General features: G+C 37.4%; 3 protein-coding genes across 4 annotated transcripts; 1 reads left to right on the top strand and 2 right to left on the bottom strand.

Moving 5' to 3' along the window:
- Positions 1 to 1,958: 1,958 nt before the first annotated feature.
- On the top strand, positions 1,959 to 9,337 carry LOC112201665. 2 transcript variants are annotated; one of them, XM_024342575.2, is made up of 12 exons: positions 1,959 to 2,268; positions 2,614 to 2,678; positions 3,243 to 3,341; positions 3,977 to 4,109; positions 4,566 to 4,625; positions 5,564 to 5,623; positions 6,126 to 6,248; positions 6,583 to 6,654; positions 7,220 to 7,357; positions 7,456 to 7,614; positions 8,142 to 8,246; positions 9,032 to 9,337. In XM_024342575.2, the coding sequence occupies exons 1-12, from the start codon at positions 2,050 to 2,052 to the stop codon at positions 9,062 to 9,064; spliced, it is 1,266 nt and encodes a 421-aa protein (XP_024198343.1). In that variant the 5' UTR covers positions 1,959 to 2,049; the 3' UTR covers positions 9,065 to 9,337. The 2 variants fall into 2 exon arrangements, with proteins under 2 accessions (XP_024198343.1, XP_024198344.1); XM_024342576.2 differs by having other exon boundaries at positions 1,963 to 2,268; positions 7,459 to 7,614.
- Positions 9,338 to 13,556: 4,219 nt separating this feature from the next.
- Positions 13,557 to 15,148, bottom strand: LOC112202362 (early nodulin-like protein 2). Its single transcript, XM_024343349.2, has 2 exons — positions 14,829 to 15,148; positions 13,557 to 14,548 (listed from the first exon to the last, which is right to left on the bottom strand). The coding sequence occupies exons 1-2, from the start codon at positions 14,998 to 15,000 to the stop codon at positions 13,746 to 13,748; spliced, it is 975 nt and encodes a 324-aa protein (XP_024199117.1). The 5' UTR covers positions 15,001 to 15,148; the 3' UTR covers positions 13,557 to 13,745.
- Positions 15,149 to 16,031: 883 nt separating this feature from the next.
- Positions 16,032 to 22,877, bottom strand: LOC112202361 (TBC1 domain family member 22B). Its single transcript, XM_024343347.2, has 10 exons — positions 22,679 to 22,877; positions 21,994 to 22,150; positions 21,717 to 21,900; positions 20,601 to 20,671; positions 19,761 to 19,898; positions 19,583 to 19,674; positions 18,065 to 18,336; positions 17,741 to 17,826; positions 17,465 to 17,566; positions 16,032 to 16,475 (listed from the first exon to the last, which is right to left on the bottom strand). The coding sequence occupies exons 1-10, from the start codon at positions 22,777 to 22,779 to the stop codon at positions 16,311 to 16,313; spliced, it is 1,368 nt and encodes a 455-aa protein (XP_024199115.1). The 5' UTR covers positions 22,780 to 22,877; the 3' UTR covers positions 16,032 to 16,310.
- Positions 22,878 to 23,724: the final 847 nt, after the last annotated feature.

Raw genomic sequence — 23,724 nt, 5'->3', positions numbered from 1 at the left:
ATGCATTGCCGATGATCGCCGGAGTTGCCGGAAAACGCCAAAAATCCGCCAGAAAGGTCGGAGCTTCTTGGCTTCGAATCGCCTTCATCGGAGCTAGTCGGTGAAAACCCAAGTTATAAGCTTGGTCGAGACGGCGATGCGGTCCGAACGTGGGTATTTTGACACCTGGAGATGGCCGGAATCGAAAGTGAAGATCGGGTCCTGTTGCGGATACCAGCGACGTGTCTGGAGGTTTCCAGGTTGTTGATCTGATCTTGGCCCTTATAGAGTTGAAAGCAACGGCCCAGATTAAATGGTGATTGAAATCTATGGTCCAGATCACACTGCCAATTTTCTTTTATTTAAAATAAATTTCCTTATTTCCAAACTTCCTAAATATGAAATAAATAGCTCCGACGTTCGAAAATTTCCATGGACTTATCGTAAGGTGTACTTTACTATCGAGTTATCAAATTGAAAATTTCACTTACTGAAAAATTTTGAAATTACTCCCGAACACTCTTAATAATTATCGAGAGCGCAAATATAAATCTCAAATAATTATATCTTAAATCCTTAAATTTTCAGGGGTTCACAATATATAACCAAAAAACCTAAAATTGATTATATAATTTATATTATTAATATACATATTGAGATAAAAGGGATTCATTGATAATTTGAACTAGTGTACAAGGACTGTATTAATTTTAATTTAGTACGGTCACATAATCATAAAACAAAATTATGTATTTTAGTAGCATATTTAGCATTTATGGCCAATTTGGTAATTACACTCAACCATAGCACTTTTTATTTAGGGATCTTGACCAAATGCCCAAATTTGGGGAGGATGCATTGTTGGCGTCGTCACCGTTGCAAACGGCGTCTTTGAGGTGGTTGAAGGTGGCGTTGGAGGTTGTGGAACTTGCGTTTGCATCTGAGGAGTGAGGCGGTGGAGGTTGGAACTGTGCTTGAGGAATTGGGCGGCAACGGAGTCCCAGCTCTAAGTGTCCTAACGGCGGACAACGCTAGTAGTGAAAGTGAAGTTGATCTTGAGGTAATGCAATGCTTAGTAATAAACAAAACAATCACTACTAGCAACATCCCATATTGAAATCTGCTAATTTTTTGGAGAAACAAACCACCGCAACAACATAGACAACGTTGGAGGAGCTCCTTCCATATTGGAAAGATTATTGGAAAGCAATAATAAGATTATTGAGGGGGCAATATAAAGATTATTGGGGGGTAATAATAAGATTATTGGGGGGCAATAAAATCGGACGCCAGATTCCTGTCGCCGGTCCTGCCAAGGGATTCCGGTGACCGGTTGTCGGAATCTGATCAAGGTCTGGTGGCGGGTTACCGGAATCTGGCCACTGGAGTCCCGCGAAGTCTCCAATGACTCTCTCTAAGTGACAAAGAGAGAGAGGGCAAAATTGTCCTAAAAATAAATAGAAAACAATAAAATAAAAAAAACTTAATTGGGTATTAGGGCAAAAAATATGTAAATTATTGGATAAGTGGGCAATCTCACAAGATGTTTGGGTAAGTAGGGTTAGTGTTGCTCAAATTTGGGTAAATAGACATTTTTCCTTTTACTTACAACTTACCAAACGCCTAGAAATTGCTTTTCGTTCTCACAGCACTTTTAAAAACAGTTTACCAAACACTCAACTGCTTCTTTTCACAGCAATTTCGAAAGCTCTTCCTCTCACAGCTATTCTAAAAGCGTTTCTTCTTACAGCGCAGTAATCCCAAACTAGGCCTTAGTTCTTATAGCTCAAGCACCCCAATATTTTCTTTATTAATACAAGCGACGTTTCCGCTAAAGAAAAAAAACACAAAAAACGTGGGCCGGAATGATAAGAGGTGTTTTTAGTAGCCATATGCCCAAAAAGAATGAGAAATTCTCCACTAGGCCCAGTATGTTGAAGCCGAGTGTTTGGGCACAAGTACATGAATGACTATCCGGTCTTCCTTTCCAGTTCAGTACATTATCCAACCCTCTCACTCACCTCTGCAAATTAGAAAGCCACTCTCTCTCTCGCTCGCTCTCTTCCAACAATGTCAAGAGACCGCCTCGTAAAGAGCGTCAAGAAGTTTGCTGATGTCCAATACAAGCTCTTCACAGCTCGCTATGGTCAGCAGCTCATCGACATTTTCGAGTTCCCCGTAAAGCTTGTGCTCTCTCCTTTCACTATCGCCATTGACGTTGCCGGCTCCGCCCAGCGTGGCTTTGGCGTGCCCGAGTTGATTTCCAAGCTCTCTTACGCCTCAATATTTGTGAGTTCTTGTAAAGCTCCGAGCTTTTATCATGTGGGGGGTTTTGCTTTGTGTGAAAAGTTTGGGAATTTACAGTGGTTTTTCACTTCTGAGTGGAAATGCGTTGATGGGTTTGTGAGTTTGGGATGAGAGAATGGATTTCGGGTCAATAGGTTTTTTGTCAATGGATATTGGGTTAGTGTGAAATGATGTTGAATTGGTGTCTATATATGTTTATGGGCTAGTTGAAATGTATTTGTAAGTCAGTCAAGTGGGTTTCAATTTGTTTCTGCCTTTGGAAGTTGTCTGATATTGAGTGGTGAAGTCTGTTTCGGTTTTCGTCATGGTTGGAATGGTTGATTTCAGGTAGTAGCTACTCTAGGGACTTATGACATAGCGCTAGAGATGGGAAAGAAGGTGATATGCCAGAGGTACTGTTCAGTGTCTTTCAATTCTCATGGTTATCTTTGTCTTTCATTATGGTTATATTCTCAGCTTGAGATTATGATATCTAACACTGTATAGCCTATTCTTGTACTATATGTAAATATATATCATATGTATATTCATTACATATATCGTAACGATAGAGTGCCAGACTGTTGATCAAACTGCACATTCAGACGATATTAACATGATCAATGCTGTAAAAATAACTATATGGTAAAAAAAAAAAAATTTAAATAAATAAAAACTATTATAGTATGTGTATATGTATATATATTTTTGTTAGTGCTGCCTTTCTATTTTTTTTTTTCTGTTATTGTACTAGTCACCATCGTGCGATTTATAATTCAGAAGTAATTTGTACACAGCTAGAGAGTTTCGGTGTGAATGTGGAAAACCATGTTTATATTCAAAATCTAGTTCTCCTAATTTGACAAATCAGACTTAAAATGGTCTTAGCAGTGAATATTGTCCTGTGTTTTTAATTGGGGGGCTTTTATAGTTTAGTTGATGGTCCATAATTGCTCAAGTACCGTTTTGAAGTGTAGGAACTGTGAAACCTGCAACGGTTGGCAGGCATTGCGGTGTACCTTGTGCAAAGGGTCAGGGAGGGTGCACTACCAAGTGAAAAATTACACATTGAAAAGGTAAGCTTATCCTTCAATTTAGTTCCCAAGTCTGAAACCATGGAACTCTATGAGCTATAACATCCTCTCATTTATCAGAAAATTAAAAGATTTTAAAGCTTTAAATTTTCCAGATATTTAGCTTTTTGGCTTTCAAATGTATGCTGAATCTTGAAAAGGTTGGCACTTATTTTTATGGGCATTTCTTAATCTTGTGCAGACAGGGAATATGGCTAATAAACTCTGCCTGTGTGAGAATTTGTTTGGTAATGTATTGTAATAAGTGATATCTTAGAATTCTCAGCTGTGCAAGTAGCCTCATTTGGCATAGTAATCACTTTAGGAGTTTAGTTTATAGTGTATTAGTGTATGTGGCGTACCACGTGTACCCCCTTTTCCAAGAACTTGTGGAGATCAAAGTCGAAAACTGATAATTCTTCCTCCAGTATGTTAAGGCTATATGATTCAACTTCCAACGGTATTTTATGATTTTTTTGAAGTCTCAACTAGCCAAAATATATGAGGGAAAAATTCTAATTTCTGGTATAATGTTTAAATAGAATGTGTAGCCCCACAAATAAGCAAAAATATCTAGTGTTTTGCTAAAGCTCTGATATTTGCCTAGCATCTTATTTCTCCAATGAATACTCATGCAGTGGGGAGAGGGAAACGGCTGAATGTGTTGCAGATGCTATTGCTGACAGTCGTGCTGAGTTGGTTCATCTTCCATCTGCCATAAATCTTCATACACCATTGCCGTCTAAAGACTGCCTGACCTGTGATGGCACGGTAAAATGTTTGCTCCAAGAACAGTTGATTAGTTGCACAAATTTTCCACTGTTTTGAATTGAATTCAGTATTTTTATCCAAACCATTGGGGCTATCATTTCAGAAACTGAGGAGGCTGCACTCCATAATATAGCCTCCTACGTAAAATAGGGTGATGTGATGTGCCACAGTTAATGAATGGTAGCTTGGTACTCTGTGCTTTGACTATTAATGTGTGTTTGCACACGCCAGCATGTGTGACAGAGATAAACACTTCTAACTATTTTACACTCGTGCGATTTAAAAGTGGGTAACCCAACCTTTCATAAAGTTTACAATTCCTTTTTTAGAATTGCTCGTTGTGATCTAGGCACAATGCTATATGCTTGTCTCTGTGTAAAATCGTACTTGTCTTCCAGTCTTTCAGCTTCTGACTGCTGGCTTTAGACATGACATGAGATATTTATTGTGTTACAGGGTGTAATGAGCTGTCCTGAGTGCAAAAACAAATTACAAGTCAGAATCTCTGCAGATGATGTGAGTTGATTTAGGAGTTTCAAGTGCATTGTAGTTATATTGTTTTCAAGTCCAGAACAAGGAACAAGATTGATTGGTTACCAATTACTACAGTTGTCTACATTGAATAATTTACTCTTATAATTTACTGTCTGCTGTCTATTTGGAGATTGATTTCATATGTTATACAAGGGCAATGTGTTATTTTCGAGCAAACCTCTTTCAATCTGGTGTAGGGTAAGTCAAGGGTGGCTTTGAGGATGGTTATGGAGGGCATAGAAAGATAGAAAATTTAAGAAATAGAAAAGACAGAGAAGGTTTTGGTTGTTGTAGTTTCAGAGAACTAAAGTAAATAGATAACAAATGGAGGAGAGAACAAGGTAGGAGGAGCCTTGAACAACATCCTGTTTTTGTTCATTCCATCTACAAAGCATGTATAGGCTTCAAATACATCTCAGACAGACTCATTAAATAACTATGGACCCTTGGCGAACTGAAAGACATTAAGACTTCTTAGATTTTTGTTAAAAACGCTAGAGTCAAATAAGTACTCTTAGTCAAATTTAACATCAAATCTTGGAAACACTCTACTTTTGCTGACTTGGACTATTAAATTACATCTTTGCTTATTCTTGGGTTTCCAAAAAGGGTACTACTGCATTACATTGATCAATCAATATTATTATTCTACAGCAATTTCTTTGGCAGCTGATTATATCTAGCCTTCAGTAAAAAATGATGTGTAGTATGCAGGAAGGAGGGCCTGTGCCCTTTTGTGGATGTGTCATTCCATATGTATTTTAAAATGTAGATTAACAAAAATTTGTTTTATGGAAAAAGGAAGTTCAGTTCAAAGCATTTGGGGTAAATTATATATCATGTCCTCTTATTTCATCCATGAATCTTCAGTAATGCTTCCATCCTTATACCCTTGTTTGTTGTTTTCTGTATACTTGCAGATAATGGAGCCTCCCTGGAAAGCCTACAATGTTATGAAGAAGATGGACTACCCTTATGAGGCTAGTATCATATCATCTGCTATTATCTTTAGTGAGAAGTGTTTCTGTTTTGATGTGTATAATTAGTAGCTAGAATATTTAGTTGCATAGCAAAGTTTAGTATCCATGAAGGAATTTAGCCGTTGCCTGTGTCATCCTGTCTTCTATTGTTTAAGAGATCCATGTCATCAAGGGTGGTTATAATAGTCTTCAAATACGGTATTACTTTTTTGTTGTTATGGTTGTTAGCTGTTAACAGTCTTAGAAATATCAAGGACATATATGTTTGAAGATCAATGTTTTGTATTCCTCCAGTTACTATTGTTGGCCTTCTTTTCTAGTCTCTATATAATTTTGGTGTGTATATATGTATAAATACTTTGTATATGCTAAGTAAATGAAACTTCTTATAATTTCTGTTTTTATGCATAGAAAGGAATATAATTAATGTTAGTATGCTGCAACGAAAAATCAACTTTGACATCCTGATCTTATCTGATATTCTGTTATTGATCTGTTTCAGCATATAGTTGACAGCATGAAAGATCCCAGCATTGCTGCATTTTGGCTATTTACCTTGCCTCGGGTTGTGGGTGGTTACGACTATGATGATGATGTCAAACAAAAACTTTGGTGGCAATACAAGGTTTTTGATTCATAAATGTTGTATATCTAATAGTTTTTGATATACAACCTAGTATTATGACTATTATCTTGTTTCTTATCATATTGTGATGGGAAAATTCAGTTGCCTTATAAATGATATTTAAAGATACTTACAAAATGTAAGCTTTCCCTTGGTTTGGAGAAGATTATGCCTCTTTTCTTAAAAATAAAATAAAAAGGGAAACCCAATTCTTGTAAGCTTTGCCTTGATAATATCCCGTTTTCCACTGGCATTTGTCATTGTTTCAGTAGTTCATTAAAACAAAATTGTGATATTGCCTTACTCCATTACCTTGTTTCTGTGTCTCGGTTAGGAATCTATGCGGTATGATCAACTTCGTGATGTGGTGGCCAAGCGAAAACCTGGCTGGGAGCACTTGCAGGAAGTAAGAAATTTACTGTATAATGGAACTTTTAGTCGCACATTCTTTTGAATATGAGCTTGATTTTTCTGCATGATTTAAGGTGTACTTACCTTTTTTGGCAGAATTTACTATAGTGACTGAAAATGCGATCCGTGGTCCAATTGAAAAATTTGTTGGATAGATATCAAGTTAATATGGCTGACATATAGTTAGTGGAAATTCACGAAGAAAACTTGATATCATTCTCTACTAACAGCAAAAAAACCCTTGCATAATTTTTCTTATTGGCCTTGGCCCCATTTTACCAGCTTCTCTTGCCTTTTCTTCTTAATTTTATAGAAGATCTTTCTCTCTAAGCTACAGCTCCAATGTCCTTTATAGAACTCTTTCATAATTTGGTGGTGAGGTAATATCTTATAGCCATCTGGTGTGTACTTTTTGATTTAGTCAAAACTAGATACATTGATAATTGAATTCATACATTTTAAAAATGCATAGTTTCTGCAGTTTCCTATAATTTTTTATGTCATTTTTTATACTTTACTTTTCATTTGAGAAAGGTCCTTGATATATAATTACTTGATAGGCCTTGATCTCCATAGATCCTGCTCGTGCAAGAGATGATCCTGTTATTGTAAAAAATATCCCTTTCTATAAAGCGAAGAAGGCACTTGAAGCAGAAGTCATGAAACTAAATCCTCCAGCAAGGCCACAAAATTGGGGAGTACGTAACCTCTCATATGACTACATATTAGATTTTATTCTTTTATCTGTCAGGCATAAAGAAGAGGAAGATGCATAACCTAACTTTTAGAGCACTAGCAGGAACTGGACCTTCCATTGGATGCATCTTCCTGGAGCAAGGAGGATCTCAAAGATCCTGGAAAGTTTTATGAAATGACCGTTCTTCTTAATGCTCAGCGAGAAATCGCTGACAAAATTTTGGATGCACAATGGGAGACTAAATGGCGTCAAGAAAAGGTTTGTAACTTTCAGTCTTATGTACTAATGGAAGTTAATGGACTTGCTTTTCCTTTTTCCTCTTCCTTAAGGAGCTCAAGAGATAAATAGGAATTGAAGCAAAAAATAGTATCCACTGCAAAAATTGGAATGAGGCACGCACTACCATACTGTTTTAGTCATGCAAATGTAGTAACATTATCTTGTATCTCCCAACACTCGCACGAATAATCTGGGTGGGAAATGCAAGTGCCAAGCAATGACCAATGGACTCCTGGCATGAAGAGTTTTTGAGATATATATAAGAAAAAGATTTCGTAATAGATAATGACCTGGAAGTATTGAGAGAATGAAACTACAGGTCAAGAAATCTAGAGGATCTAGAGGATCAGAATCACACAAACTATGTACATTGCACATGCCTGAACTCATTTTAACAAATACTGCCCTTAATTTCTATGGAAACTCCGTCTTTTCTCTTGTGATTGTTTATTTGTTAGCTGTTATTCTTCAGTAAAATGACCTTATATATTCATTTTGATGGTCAGTTGAATGAGATGTTGGCGGAGAAGGTACGGCCATACATGCAGAAGATCGACAGTGGGACCCTCTCTCAGCCTATTATACTACCACCACAAGAACAGAATCAGAAGGTTTTACCACTTTTTCTTATCATTCTTATATTAACTCTTGGCAAGCATTAACTTATTCTGAATATACATTGCAAAAATGCTTATATAGAGAACTCTATTACTGTTAAAAAAACTAAGAAAGAATCCTATTACTAGGTATCTTTGAAAACACACACACACACATCATAATATATTGTTTATTATTACTTATAGTAATAGAGAATGTGTAGATTATACCTATTTATCATTTCTTACGACGTTCAACTTCTTGCTCATTTAGTTATGGCTCGGCTCATCATCTTTAAGCTATTGCTTCACTATGACCCTGCCTCCTAATGTTAATCATTTTAGGGATTGATTGCTTCTTTTAAATTTCTTTTCTCATTCCACTTCCCTAAGTAATCTCTCTTGGACTGTGGACTTTACTAATAGGTTGAATTTGACTTGACATGTAACATTGAAAGTGTAAACTATGTTTAAGAAAGTCTTGTACGTCAAATCATGTTATGTGAAGAACCTCCTTTCATTGTATTCCAGTGCTCCCTTTAGAATTCTCTATGTCTGAACGTCCAACTGGGCGCTCCATTCTAGAAATTTCCTTTGGTAAAATATTCTAGAATTTAATGGTTGGCATCTTTTCAAATACTGATGGTTAGCTTTTGTATACTTGGTTCATGAATGCTCAACCTAAGACCCACATTTTAACGCATGAAAATAGTTTACAAATTTCATACTTAATTACTCGCCTTATGGAAATTCTGAATGTGTATTTATCCTGCACTGCTAACTTTCCCGTTTTCTTGCAGAGGAGCCGACAACGGAGATGGTGGTTCTTTTAATGATCTTCCAGCTATTTTTGTGACTGAAAAACGTGGATCGGCTCTTGCTGTTATTACGTATAATTTGGTTGAACTACATTTTTCCTGCTTGTGTGTATTGTTTAGTTCATTTCCCTCCATACAGCTCTTCTTAATCTGTTCCAATTTTGAGGCTAGTGGGACATTGATTGATGTAAATGAGAAGCAAATAACTATCTTGTCTAAGTGGCGGTGCATCTCAGAATTTGTAAGAAAGAAAATCTTCGAATAGTTCAAATTCAAATATTGAAGTCTAGTCCAATGCCTTAATGCCTTATCAACATGGCACAACACTATTGGATCCCAAACTTTTCTTTTGAAACAGAAAGGATCACATAGTCAATCAAGTGAAATGCCTTAGAGGTTCAGCAATCACAAGGGTTGAGACTCAGAGCATAGCAGGTGTGTGTACACATGCCATGTGTATTAGGTGTGTTGGCCTTTTGGTATTTCCTTTCGAAAGCTTTCTCGGTCGAACTTCAAAATGTCAGAGACTTCCCACGAGATTGTTTGTTTGATGAATATCATTGTCTTGTTGAATAGGGGTTTCCTTGAGGAATATGCAACTGGAAACATATCAGGAACTTTCCTTACATTATCAAGGTGTTCAGAATAATTTTGGATTTACGCACAGCTCATAAAATTGATTTGACATTTTATCCAAAATGTCATGTTGCATGTTGAAAAAGAAAATCAATTTGATCATCACTCGGTATATAATTTATATTAAAGTTTGTGATCACTCAGTGATCAGATGAACACAATTACAAAAAATATAATATAATATTTAATATAATATCAGCACAGAAAATATAGGCACAATTACTTGGGTTGCAAATTCAGGATAGAGATTCTAGACAAATTGCATTCCTCAATCAAAAGGTAATACAGATGCAGATGAGCCATATATGTTTACATTTAATTGTATATAGGTTACAACAAAACTACTTAGGTTTTAGAAACGTTTGTCCAAGTTACTCTCTCTCTCTCTCTCTCTCTCGCGTAGATGGAGGAAGAGTTATTGGTTGGAATCGATCTCTATAGACTTGGCCTACCCGTCTATGGTTTCTAATTCGAAAAGCATTTAATTAAAGCATATATGTACCACGTGTATATTCATAATTTGGGTAGTTCTTGCCGACATAGAGCAAATGAATCACACCCTAGCACTACTGTTCGAAAACGAAGGCCAGGCTAGTCAACGGACTACTCTTCGAAAACGAAAGCCAGACTAGTTAGGATCACTAGCCTGTTCCATTATAATGAAGTCCTAGTTAGACTGTTAGGATAATGTTTCTATCGGTTATCCAGGTATCCAACGGATCAAATTAGGGCTGTCAATAGGTCGTGTCGGGTTGGGTTCGTGTTGGGTTAAGATATTTGTCATGTCGCAAGAGACAAACTCAAACCCAACCTATTTAATAATCGTGTCAAAAATTTAAACTCAAACCCAACCTATTTATTAAACGGGTTACCCATTTCCAACCCGCTTAACCCATTAATAAATAGGTCGTGTAGTGTTAGACGAAATGACCCATTAGAGGTTAATAATGTGACCCATTTAACTAAAAAAATGCATAAATTGATTAAATTTGCTAAAAACTCCACAAGACAAAGAATATAAATAATTATATATAATTCATAAATAATTAAATCTAATAATTATAAAGCAAAATATTTCAAATTGTTTAATCTTATGATCAAATACTCTCAACGTCCAAAACTTCAAATAGACGTACAACATAATTGGGTTATGCGGGTTCACTTCGTGTTGGCAGGTTGACCCGTGGCAGACCCATTTATTAAATGGGTCATGTCGGGTTGACCCACGGCCGACCCGCTTTCTAATCGTGCGGGTTCAACCCTGCTTTATTTTATGCGGGTTTCGAGTCGTGTTATCGGGTCGTGTCAGAATTGACAGCCCTAAATCAAACTAATATATATTATGGTGTGGTCGCGCGTTTAAATTAAAAAGCTCCCTCTATAACATTGGATAAAGTCAGATTTCAAACGAATAGTAAGGTTCCTTTCTACTATTATCGGCCAAAAATCCTCCGATTATTAAAGGATTATCCGGAGACTGATGCAGTTGGTCTTTCCGGCAGTCCGCGTAGACAACGTGTATACTTTCAGAAAGTGAAAAAGCATCATAGGATATGGCCTAACTATATGCCACGCACTTTATTGGAAAGTCCGCAATGACTGAGTGCAAGACTAGGAGAGGGGCAAATCTTTCAGTCAACGACTGATGGTTTTCGATCAGGTGCCACTGATTGATCGAGGGGCATCCATGCATAATATTAGGCAGCCTCTCTTCAATAATTCCCTTATTCCCCAAAGCCACTTTCAAAAAACAAGGCCATCATCAATTATAAAATAGATTTGAGTTGGAAACTCATGCTAAAAGCAATATCTACTAAGAATCACCAACACTGGCCACTAATTAAATTTAGGATCAAACGATGGAACTAGAATAATGTTCATGAAAAGTCGACCTCGGCCACCGATCAAATTTCATTTAACCCAAATATGTTTAACTTTCAGGAGAGATAAAAAATCTAGAGAAAATTATCATTTACTCAATTTCAACTTAAAAATTGCCCACTTGCTCCACTAACTGTTTTTTAACCCCATTTACCCAAAATACTCTAAAGGATTATTTCCTTAATACCCAATTAATTCTTTTTTATTCTTTTTTGAGACTTTTTTGCCCTCTCCTTCTTTTTCACTTAGAGGGAGAAGTCATCCTCCACTTTGCCGGCCTCCGGTGACCAGTGGCTGGGTGCCGACTCCAGTAACCGGAATCCGGAATCCGACGACCGATCACTGGAATCCGGAATCCGGCTATCGGACTGGTGTCCAGATTCCAGCGTCTGAATTTATTGCCCCCTAATAATACCTAGTAACCATATTATTGCCCCCCAGTAATCATATTATTGCCCCGAAATACTCATATTATTGCCTCCCAATAATCATATTATTGCCTCCCAAATTCATATTATTTCCGTCCAGTGAATTGTATAAACTCCCAAAACCAAAATGAATACACTACAGGACACAATTGATCATATTATTGCCCCCCAATAAACTTGCAACAACACGATTAAAACAATTAGACATTAGTATAGGCAGTCACCAATCTACAAAATCTACCAAACAAGTGCTATTCGAGTACATAACTGGAATGAAAATATCTTTTCTGCATATTTTCACATATTAGACAACCTATGGCCTGTGTTCTGCCCAAAAAAAAAAAAAAAAAAAAAGACAGCCTGTGTTGGGCTCGACGTCGTGGTTCTCCATACTAGTCACCAGATCCAACATCTCAGTCGGAGAGGCTCCACTCATGAGATTATAAGAGCTCACATCGTACTTATTGGGTTTGCCGCTGTTGTCCAGCGACCTTATCCACAGCTCAAACAACTGCTTCATCTCCGTCCACCTCTGTGACGTCATCCAATTGGCGAAGAGGTTGAGCAGTCCCAGCGAGAGCGACTGGATTTGGAAGCTTGGGGATTGCTCGAGGAACTCTAGAAGGAGCAGAGACTGAGCCGCCGAGACGGAGGCCGGCGAGGTGCGCTAGTTTTAGCCAGGGATTGGGTCTAGAGAACGGAGAGGTTTATCTCGATCTCGAATAGCTCGTCGGATTGGGTCAATCGGGCTCGATGGCCGGAGTTGGAGTTGGAGACTCTGAGTGAATCGGGCTCGGTGGTCGGATTGGGTCAATCGAAATCGGGCCCGGTGCAGCCATAGGATAAGAATCTTCCATACCTAAGGCGGAGCTGCTGTGTGTGGTTATGGTGGTTTTAGATTTGGATGAGAGAGAGAGAGAGAGAGAGAGAGTCTGTGGGGTTTATTAATTAAAATGAGGGTAACATTGTCATTCATGTTTAAATTGGGTAAAACGGATTAAAAAACTCTTAGTGGAGTAAGTGGGCAATATTTAAGTTAAAATTGGATAAATGGTCACAGTACGTTCATAATTAATTTTTTTGGTCTCATAAGGGAGGGTGATTCAATTTTGGGACCATGCCAAAAAAAAAAATCATTACATAAAAACTAACTGTTCATTTGGTCAAGATCAATACATGATTAACACGAGCAATAAATACACGAAATAAAATAAATAACGTGAATTGTTTTACCAATTAAGATGCAATTTATCTTGGAAGTATATGTAATGAAAATCCTAAAAATTCTTTTCACCCTCTCTCATTGTGAGGCTGCGGCTCACTTAAAAGACAGTTTTTAAGAGACACTGTGAGGAAGAAGTCTACCCGGCCTGTATTAATTTGTTTGTTACAAATATAATTGCAATCGTCTTAATTATGTTATCTTGTGTATTCTATATGATGTGGAACTATGCCTCGTCAAAAGTTGTGTAAAGGACTACGCTTTTCTTTCTAGTCCTTGTCAAATTTAATAAGTATCAATAGGAGAATGAAAAGACAATTCTGGAAAAATATATATAAAAGTGATAAAACCAAATCCCATGTCCATTGATAACTTGTACAACAATAAACAAATAATAATGGACCCAAAATAATCCTCTCTCACACCTCTCAACACACAGATATGATCCCAGCAAACAAAAAACAATTCTAATGGAATGAAAAAAAATGCCACTAAAATTTAAGAACTAAATTTATTCCATTTATTGGACCTAATAAAAGCTGCTCATAAGAGCCAAACTGACCAAAACAACAACCGAAGACACCAACACGCTCGATGCCGTTACACCATACGCTCCGTTTTGATTCGGTGCTGTCGATGCCTGGTTCGACCCCGGTGGAGGTGACGTCACTTCCCCGGAAGGAGCAGCTCCAGACGGTGTCGGTTCGGGCCCCACCGGGCTAGGAGGAGACGAGGTTGGAGTAGTAGCGGCGGCCGGAGCTGGAACTGGAGATGTTATTGGGGTAGTACTTGGCGCAAGTGAGGGTGATGATGATGGACCTGATGGTGCGGCAGCTGGGGCTGAGCCTTTTGATGGACCTGGAACTGGAGTTGTTATTGGGGTAGTACTTGGCGCATATGAGGGTGATGATGATGGACCTGATGGTGCGGCAGCTGGGGCTGAGCCTTTTGATGGAGCTGGAACTGGAGTTGTTATTGGGGTAGTACTTGGCGCATATGAGGGTGTTGATGCTGGACCTGATGGTGCAGCAGCTGGGGCTGAGCCTTTTGATGGTACAGGTGCTGGCGCTGAGCCTTGTGGTGGCGCCGCCGTGGGAGGCTGAGCCGGAGGAGTTTGACGGTGCCTGACGGCGAGAACTATGATAATTAGTTTCTGACCCTTTGCGCAGTTACCATCTTGTCCACTGATGAAATAGAATGGTCCAGACCTATCAAACTTGAACTCGGAATTGCCGTCATCCAGTTTATGAATAGGGTTGCTTGTGTTGCAGTTGTAGAAACTGTCCTTGTTCACCACCAGAACCGAGTCCGATCCTTTGTTGTACTTGAAATCTGTCACATATATTTTCGTCCATCAAAACAATAATTACAAAATTGAACAAACCAAATTAATCCGGAGGTCGCAGACTATAGAGTTATGCGTTACGGGACATAAGCACAATATCAACACAACATGAGCTGACTATTCAACGAACTAAATTTAGCCGAAGAACCACAGTATGATAATAAGAAAAAGTGATCATTTTAGACATAAATACATGATCGGACTCATAAGTCGCAAAGAAGAATTGAGAGAGAGAGAGAGAGAGAGAGAGAGTTAAGCGTATCTTACAGAGAGTGTCATTGACTAGGAACCTATTCCTCTCAGCCCAGTGGTTGTAACTCTCAGATGGTTTCAAAACCCACCCGTCTCTCCCACCGACGTAAAACTTGTATCCCTCTGTTGCAGAGACAAAACACGTCAAGCAAACCAAGAACAGGCATAGAAATCTCCCCAACTCCATGAGAGAAAATCAGAAACCGAACCAAGCTAGATCACAGGACTAATATGATCAAAGACTGTCAATAATACTTTATATAACACTAAATGATGTATATCTGCAGTGAAAGTGATAGAATTTGAAACAGACTCCCAGAGAAAGAAAATTAGAGCAATGGAAACTGAAGCTGGGGGTGGCTTGGGTTATAAAGACTTGGCACAAGGACTTTTACCGTTGCGAAAAGCGTGTGTGAACATGATAAGGGACGTACGTTTAAAATTTAGGTGGCTTGATTGCATGCTGTAGAAAACTTACAAGTGGCATGATCATAGCGACCTAACGGTCGTATTTTGTTTAATTTTTAATTTCAAAAAAACCGTTGTATTGGAAACTTAATGGGGTGTACGTGTACTGTATGAGTTGTTGAAGAAGCTCAAAGTTGATGAGGAAGGATTGAGTTTGATTGCAAGAGGGTTACAGTTTCCTTTGCATGTTTCTCGTTTCTTGTTGTGGTAAAAGTATGATCTATATATTTCATATTGTTACGACATTAAGAAATGGTTTAGGATAAGTTAGGATTCGAACCTTAAATCATTACTTTTTGTGAGTACAACAAAAGAGCATGTCAAATCTACATTATCAAGTAAATGGTTTAAATTATCTGTTTTAAGCAACTCAAGTTTTGTGAGAATATAAATAAAAGGTAAATTAAGTTTGCAAAATGTACAAAACCTTAAAACCAGCTAGTGTTAGGAAGCCACACAAAGCAGATGACCTTAAAATAAGTTGCACAGTAATAGAGTTAGGAGTTGGGTTAAGAAGCTGTAGCAGCACTCTGTCGTCTCTGCATACCACTACTAAACTACAAACTACTCATCTCAAATTTCTTTAAAACTTATTGTTTAAATTTGTTCCTTTACTTCCAAATTTCACATGATCAATTTTTTTAATAAATAAAGTAGATAGTGCATAAACTTCCATGTCAGAACTCAAGAACCTGTACATATTGATGGCTCCAAAAGGTAGCTACGATATTTCGATTTACTATAACCAAGGACTCGGGGAAACATATATAAACAATTGTGCGAAATATTAGATTACAAATTACAAATTCCCACAGCTCCATTCAAGGAAATAAGAATATATCATTCATATTTCTGTTTCACCATTTGTCAAAGAATTCTACAAGAAACGCTCGAAAATACAAATATTACACACCTGATTCACAATATCATGGGAACAGAAAACGATTGTTGGGAAGGAAAAAGAACAGAAACTGGAAGGGACAAAAAATCTTGAAAACTGATGATAGATAAGAGTATATGAGTTCCTTTTCAGCCGGTGGCTAAATGTCTGGGAGAGCTGTTGAACATACTGTGCCACATGAAAGCTCTTGAAAGCACCATCTCGAGTTCCTGGTCGGTCCAGTTATTAGTTGGTAGGTGTTGAAGAAACATGACCAATTCTTGGAAATCAAGCTTCTTGAGCTCCTCTGACCACTGAATCAAATCACAGTGCATTAAAAGTGAGTTATTGACATCCATTCCCCCATTGCCAAATCAAAATCTAATGCAAATTAAGCAGACCATGGATTTATGACAGTAACAGAAAAAGGGATATATGGCCAAATAATACAGTTTAGTACCCTTGCTTAGATGGCAATTTTACCATTAGAAAAATAAGATCTTTTCATTAGAAGCCAAGCCACAAATTTACTCATCAGGTCCATCAATTTTCTTCAGTTCCTCCGATGACATTTTTAGCCATTAACATTTTGACGTTCAGAATGCCCTATAATATGCTGAATGGCATGGAAAAAAAAAACCAGCACAGGTAGTTGGCTATGGCAATCAAAGAATTAATGGTGCTGCAGAGGAAAATACTACATTTTTTTTTCTTCAAAGGGATATATTGCACTTTGAGCCCTTTGGGTTCCCATCTATCCTAAAAAGGGGATAGATTGCATCAGCAGGTCAAAATATATAGAGAAACAAACAAGTGGGACTAACTGAGCAAGTCTGGGGTTATAAATACAAGCAACCAAAAGAAACGAGAGGTAAAATGGGCGGGTTCACTTAAGAAGAAAGAATGGATGTCTGCTGTATGTGTTAAAATAAAAGTGGTCTACAGTGTTGAACAAACTGCATGTTGTGACTGCATATAAAAGAATTCTTCAAAACCTTCTATATAGGGACTTAAAACTGAGATTGTTTTTATCATCTATGGTGAGAGCCTTACATTAATTTTTTTCCATGAATAAAGCTTTGCTGCCAAACATGCCACCCTCCCACCACCATTTATCAAATAGGCACAGAAAACACATTGTTGATGGAAAAATAAATCCATAGACACTCTTTCTTATTAAAGCCTAACAATAGACACATTTCAATAAAAGTCTGATAAATAGACAGATTTCTTTATGTTGCAACTAATATATATATATAAACATGTACACAAGGAAATTATCCCGAGTAACGTTTGATCTTACCGTTAAAAGAAAACTGGCAAAAATATACACAAGGAAATCTGGCAATGCATCTCCTTCAGCAAGATATGTATCCCACAGACGGGAAATAAGATGGAAGGGAATCTAAACAGGGCAAGAAAAAAAAAATGCCATTAGCACTGCAATAAATGATGAAAGCACAAGGTCCTGGCCAAATTTCAATCACACAAACTAGCCAAATTTATTATCACTTTGTACACAGCAAATGAATTATTTAAGATAGAGAAAACTACAGAGAATAAATCTCTAGAAACAAACCTCACGTATTAAAAGACAGTTGAACCACCGGAAAGCAAACTGAAGAAATTCCAGCCCTTGCTCCTCCACATGTCTAGATACAGGTTCTAGTGCAACAAGGGAAAAGATAATGAGTAAACACATGAAAGCTGATAAAAGAATTTTGACATGTTTCTTGCATCCCAGAGTTTGAGGAATTGCCATTTCTTGAAGATATTATACATGAAAGTCTGTATATAAGCAAGAGTTGGTCTGTCCTTTAACAACACCAGCATCTTAAAATATTCATGCAAGAGAAAGGGTGAAAGAAGCAGAACAAACAAAAAGGAAAATAAAGGGGTTTACCATCAATCCGCCTGACCAATTCCTTTAACTTAAACACAAGCCTCTGGATCCCTGGCTGAGCAAATGTGTAATGGTCTTGCATACCATCAAGTAGCTTTGATAGGCACCAATAGCAATCAGCTTCTACTATACATATTTGATCGGTAGACAGAACGGAGATTGACCAACTATCCACACTACCGTCCAAGTGTTCTGACAAGAAAACCACAAGAAAGGGAGTAACTAGATCATTTATTCCCTGAACATATCCACTTGCAGGATGTCGAATGGCCCTGAAAGACATTAGGAAAAGTAGGTTTACAGACATAACCCATAATCATAAGAGTTAAATAAATATACAAAAGAAAAAAAAAATCTATATGATGGCATCTGGAAATCATATTCCATATATAAATCATTATTGGAATCCAATAGATGCTCAAAACATTAATCATGAAAGCATAGTATATATTGGCATTATCTTTTACGCACATAACAGTTTATTTATATATAATTAGCATTGCATAATGAACTTGGACACAGGAATAACGCACGTGGTACACATTGTTGTCCTATAGTAATCCTAAATTATATAGAGAACTAGAAGAGACTAATTATCAAGGTACCAGGATTTATAGGCTGGCTAAGGCTCTCAATTAGGGGAAAATGAGGGCCAAAAAAGATCTTCACTTAACTGAGGCTAGTCATTAGAGTACAAGAGGTCTGTTACTACTCACGATTTATGCATGCATGGTTCACACCCACAACCGGCCACACCCATTGTAACACAAAGCATCTACAATTATAGTAACACTATTAGACCATTCAGTGGACGTAGCCCAATAAAGTGGGAGCCATGTAATTAACTAGCTCTGTGATAGTAATCTTCCTTCTCCATAAAATCCCTATAGTTGGTCCAATTTTTGGCATCATTAAATATGTTGGCATAAGTCAGAATTACAGTATGAGAATCATACCCCCTAGCAATCCTCTTAATGTACAATGTCAACAACATTAAACCTCCCAATATATAGGGAATAGAGTTTGTGGTACATGTAAACCCAAACAAGTCACTATCAACTTAGCAGTACTAGCACAGGCAGAGACAGTTTGAGGCTAGAACTACTTTGGTACCCTATAGGGTACATAAAGAGATTGTCCTTGACATTTGACACGTAATTAAAAAACATCTGAAAATGAGAGCTGTTAAAGCATTATTGACATGAAAATGCACTGGTTTTCAGGCTGATGCAAGGCACTGGAAGGGGCAATGATGCAGAAAGAAAATGTGTCTTATATTCTATTGTACCAAAGCTGTTTGGATGAACCCTACAAATATGAGAATTGGTCTGGAATTCCTACATAAACCATAACCCATTAAACAGTAGCAGAATTTACACTTTATTCTTAGTTATCAGCACACCAAATGGATGAAAGCATAGCACAACCAGTAGCATGCAAAATTTATGCAACCTTGAATTTGTAAAACTCAAATACTTTGAATGAAAACAAGAAAGCAAGTGAGAAGAAGTAGGTAACCATGTGTAAAGGATGCGCTCCAAGGATTTCTGGACTTGTTCTTGCTGAAAAAAAGACACATCTGGCACGGTTCTTGGGCAATCAACAGCAATCTAACAAGGATATAAACTGTAATTGTCAAAACCAGGAAAGAGCATATTTGCATCGCAAGATTAATAATTATACATTAAATAAGCACCTGACGAAGCATGTTTATCTCATCATCTGAACGCTCAGTATCCGGAATGTCATAATACTGAGAAACACAGTCAAGATACTCAAGACGCTTCCTTCTTAGAACTCCCTCCCTTCTATCTGAATTAGATGGTGCATATCCCTGTTGTAAGTTCATATTTTAATTTCAAACAAGCAACAACATCGAACAGATAAAGGCAACCCAGGTTAACAAAAGGTCAAATAAAATTAGCCTCTTCTTAAGACCAGATGCTAATTTCAATACAAATTTAGGAATTTCAATGCCAATTACCCAAACATTTTTTATAAGAAATAAAAAAAATTAACAGAAAAGTGAAGGAAAGAAGTCACATATTCATAAGACCTCAGGTTCAAAGCATGGCTGAACATTGGATACAACTGAATGGAACCAAACACATATGTCCCCATTGCACATGGATGTTGTAACATATAAACTGATATTGCATTAAGAAATCACAAAAGCCAGCAAATATAATGGGGCCACAAGGACAACCTTGCACGTTCTATATCATTAATGCTCCCTATCACCTGGTCAGTACAGAACCAATTTCTTTTATCAGATTCCAGATTAGGGAGCTTTACTAGCCTTCAGGCCTTTCACAAGCCTAGTACACCAAATGGAGCCATAAAAAGGGTATATTACTGTTCATGTGTATTGCTGACCCGCTTGCTATTTGTCCTTCTTCTACCAGCTAAATAGTCAATAGTTCTATATTTTTGTCGTCTAAAAAAAGCTAAATATGTAGCTTAAATATCTGATCGAAGTTCCATAAATCCAGATCTTTTCATATTGCTTCTAGGAGTGTCAAAGCATCGAGCTTACCAAAAGAAGCCTCCACACATCAGGTCGCATATATGGTGGTATGCCACTCCAAGCCAACTCACGCAACTTCTCTACACCAAATAATCAAACAAGAACACCACAGTTCCATTAGCACTAAAAGGCAATTTGCTGAGGAAATAGATTTATCAAAAGAGTAACCTGGGAAACCAAAATCAAATGCTTCATTATACCAGAATAATTAACAAGCGTAGGAATTGAGAATTAAGTTTATGAGCCCACAGATCACAGTGTTAGGACAATACAGAAAATGGTCTAAAATGCAACAGACAAAACCCGAGATCTCAGGGTATCACTTATATCTCTGCTTACGTTTGTCTAGCAGTAGGACTGTAGGAGATGGGGAGCATATTAGGTTTGGGAAGACTGGTGGTTTAAGGGGATTTGGCATGCGTTTATGGATTATCTAGCTCTCATAAAGTATCAATAAGATATCAATTGTCAATAACTCTTAAGTCTCCTTTTTTTTTCTTTTCCAAAAAGCTGGAACTTTAATATCTATCCATATGTGAATGACTAGAACCAAGGGGCTCCTTCTTCTTTACTCTCTTTGATTGAGAGTGGACTATTAAAAGTTGGAAAACTATAGTACTGGAAACTTCAGGTTTTGGCCCTTTGTGTAGGTCTTATTATAAGTAGGTAGATTGATGAGTTGTCTCTCAACTCCCTCCCATTTTTGAACCTATATCACCTGATTTGGAAGGCTAAAGTACTGTGTAAGGATATTTATTTGGATTATGGATTATGGCAGAGTAATACTTGTTAGACAATTTAAAGGAGGGGGAATGTTAGTCTACATGCAAAGAGGGAGGATGAAAATAATGATCATCATCTTTTCCATTGTTTTTAAAGTTTGAGACAAGACTTTTATGGAAGCAGCAGCTGAAATGTAATTCATCTGTGCTTAAAACTTCTAAAAGAAGTATACTTCAATATATCATAGTAATTAATAAATAAAGGACACACAATAACCAGTAATCCAAATACCACCCAGAAGATACCCATCAAAAACATTTTACCTTTATATCAATATAACTTCATCAATATATATGAGGGAGAAAGAAATGAGAGACAAGTGTAAAGAAAATGTCGTCATACCTAATATGACTGTTGTCCCAGAAAGGACCTTTGTGAACTTCATAACTCGAGCAGAATCAGTTGCTCTAGCACCAATAACAGATTTCTGAGCTCCTTTGGAAGTATTCTCAACATTCGAGGCTGATGATTTCAACTTATTTACATTTTCATTGGTGTTCGGCTCACTTGGGCTGTCAAATGCTTCCTAGTTTAGAAGTAAAGAATCAATTTTTGCACTCTGATCAAATTCCTATGTTTTTCAATATTTAGTAGACAAAAAACATATCCAATATTAAACCTCCAATGCCTTAGATATGCTATCACTTGTTTCAGCATCATTGTATGAGAAGCTCCTCTCATAATTTAGAGCCGGTTCTTGTGAGTTTGAATGATCTACCAGCTCTGATCTCCTAGTCAGTAACACTTTACCTGGCATACTGCGACCTTTGAGCAACCTAGACATCAGCAAAAATACAATCAATATAAATAAATAAACATTAAACTAATATTACAAACAATACATTTGATTTTGTTCAGCAAAAAACTAATTTGATAGCTACTATCCAGTAAAACTCAAATCTACTATCATCAAATCGAATCTACCATCACCAAAGTTCTACTATATGACATCAATTTTACATTGCACCGATAAAATCAAACTCTAGATTTACATTGCCTGATTGCTTCTGTTTTGCCACATTTTCCCACCAAACCAGAAAAGAGCAGAGCACTCAATTTCTCCAATCAAGTACAAACATTTCGCAAATCAAATGAATTTTTTCCACTGATTGTTATCTAATACATTCCAAATCAACAATTGTCTCAACCTCTTGGAATTTTGGAAATCAAAAATCTATGCTTTAGGGTACTGGACATTCTAATTATACAAAAGACAGAAGCTTTTTATCGAAATGGGTCTTCAAATCTGAAGAAGAGCAAACCCAAAATGAGTAAGAATGAGAAGTGAGATGAAAATTGGGTACCCTTGAACATTTCTGAGGGTCTGGTTGAATCTTGATTCAGGGGTTTGGGAGTGATGCTCTTCTGCGCCAGAGCTTTGATTGCTCTTGTTGTTGTTCCTCATGGTTTCAGATCATGGTTTTTCTTTTGTGTTTGGTTTGGTCCTTTTCTCTCAGAGCTTACCCAGAGAAATACAGGAAACCAAAATATAAAAGAAAGGTGTAATTTTTTTAATTCACAGACAAATAAATCGAACCAGTTCGTGCTTCAGGCTTGTTTTTCTTTTCCCTTTTTTTCTTTTTTCACATTTTGGGTGTATATATTTCATTCATTTTACTGTATTTTAATTTTGTTGAACATTATTATTTTGTGTCGTATAAAACTTTGTTTGATTCAACTTTGGCTAAGTTTCACTTCACGTGTTAGAATGATGACTGTTGTGAGATGAACATGATTTGTCACAACTGTAGTCAAAATTGTCATGTGCCTTTGGCCCGCACATCATTTCTTTCTATGAGAACATATTTTTGTTGAAAAAACAAAATGATATATGGTGATGGGTGTGTTAAGAATTAAAAGGAAAAGCTGAAATTATTACGTCTTAAAATTATGTATTTAATATAAATGTTTGAATTTAATACTTAAGGCTTAACTTACAATGGAGCGAGGGCCTCTGACACTTGAGGAGCGACCCGGTAAGGTGAAATTTCGATTTCATGATGACGGTGGTGAGTCCTGTGCTCTCCAGCCAGGCAGAGGCGAGACGATGGCCGTGTGGGCTTGGAGAGACCGTGGTTTCTTCTGTAACTGTGTCGGGATCTTGACCAAGGTTCTCGAAGGTTCCGGTTGAGGCGATTCTCTGCTAAGGATGGTTTTTTGGACACGGTTTGGCAGATCGTATCGGAGCTGCAACGTTGGCCCGATGCCTACAGGTTTCAAGAAAATCTGGCTCTGTGTTGTGGTGGAGGCATCGGTTGGCCAAGTTTGGGCAGCTAGAGATGCTGGCTTTGATGGCGTCGAGTCGGGCCGCACTTAACTCGGGTTGTGGTGCAGCAGGTTTGCAGCATTT

The sequence above is a fragment of the Rosa chinensis genome, chromosome 5, assembly GCF_002994745.2.
Source record: "Rosa chinensis cultivar Old Blush chromosome 5, RchiOBHm-V2, whole genome shotgun sequence".
In the NCBI taxonomy this organism is placed as follows: domain Eukaryota; kingdom Viridiplantae; phylum Streptophyta; class Magnoliopsida; order Rosales; family Rosaceae; genus Rosa; species Rosa chinensis.
This window is presented reverse-complemented; position numbering and strand designations above follow the sequence as displayed.

Excerpts from the sequence above, each read along its gene's own strand:
- LOC112201665 (XM_024342575.2), top strand. The coding sequence starts at position 2,050 with ATGTCAAGAGACCGCCTCGTAAAGAGCGTCAAGAAGTTTGCTGATGTC. Across the intron at positions 2,269-2,613 it reads TCTCTTACGCCTCAATATTT|GTAGTAGCTACTCTAGGGAC; the intron begins GTGAGTTCTTGT and ends GGTTGATTTCAG. Across the intron at positions 8,247-9,031 it reads CACAAGAACAGAATCAGAAG|AGGAGCCGACAACGGAGATG; the intron begins GTTTTACCACTT and ends GTTTTCTTGCAG.
- LOC112202362 (XM_024343349.2), bottom strand. The coding sequence starts at position 15,000 with ATGGAGTTGGGGAGATTTCTATGCCTGTTCTTGGTTTGCTTGACGTGT. Across the intron at positions 14,549-14,828 it reads CCTAGTCAATGACACTCTCT|ATTTCAAGTACAACAAAGGA; the intron begins GTAAGATACGCT and ends TATATGTGACAG.
- LOC112202361 (XM_024343347.2), bottom strand. The coding sequence starts at position 22,779 with ATGAGGAACAACAACAAGAGCAATCAAAGCTCTGGCGCAGAAGAGCAT. Across the intron at positions 19,899-20,600 it reads ATGTGTGGAGGCTTCTTTTG|GGATATGCACCATCTAATTC; the intron begins GTAAGCTCGATG and ends AACTTACAACAG. Across the intron at positions 18,337-19,582 it reads GAGCGCATCCTTTACACATG|GGCCATTCGACATCCTGCAA; the intron begins GTTACCTACTTC and ends AATGTCTTTCAG.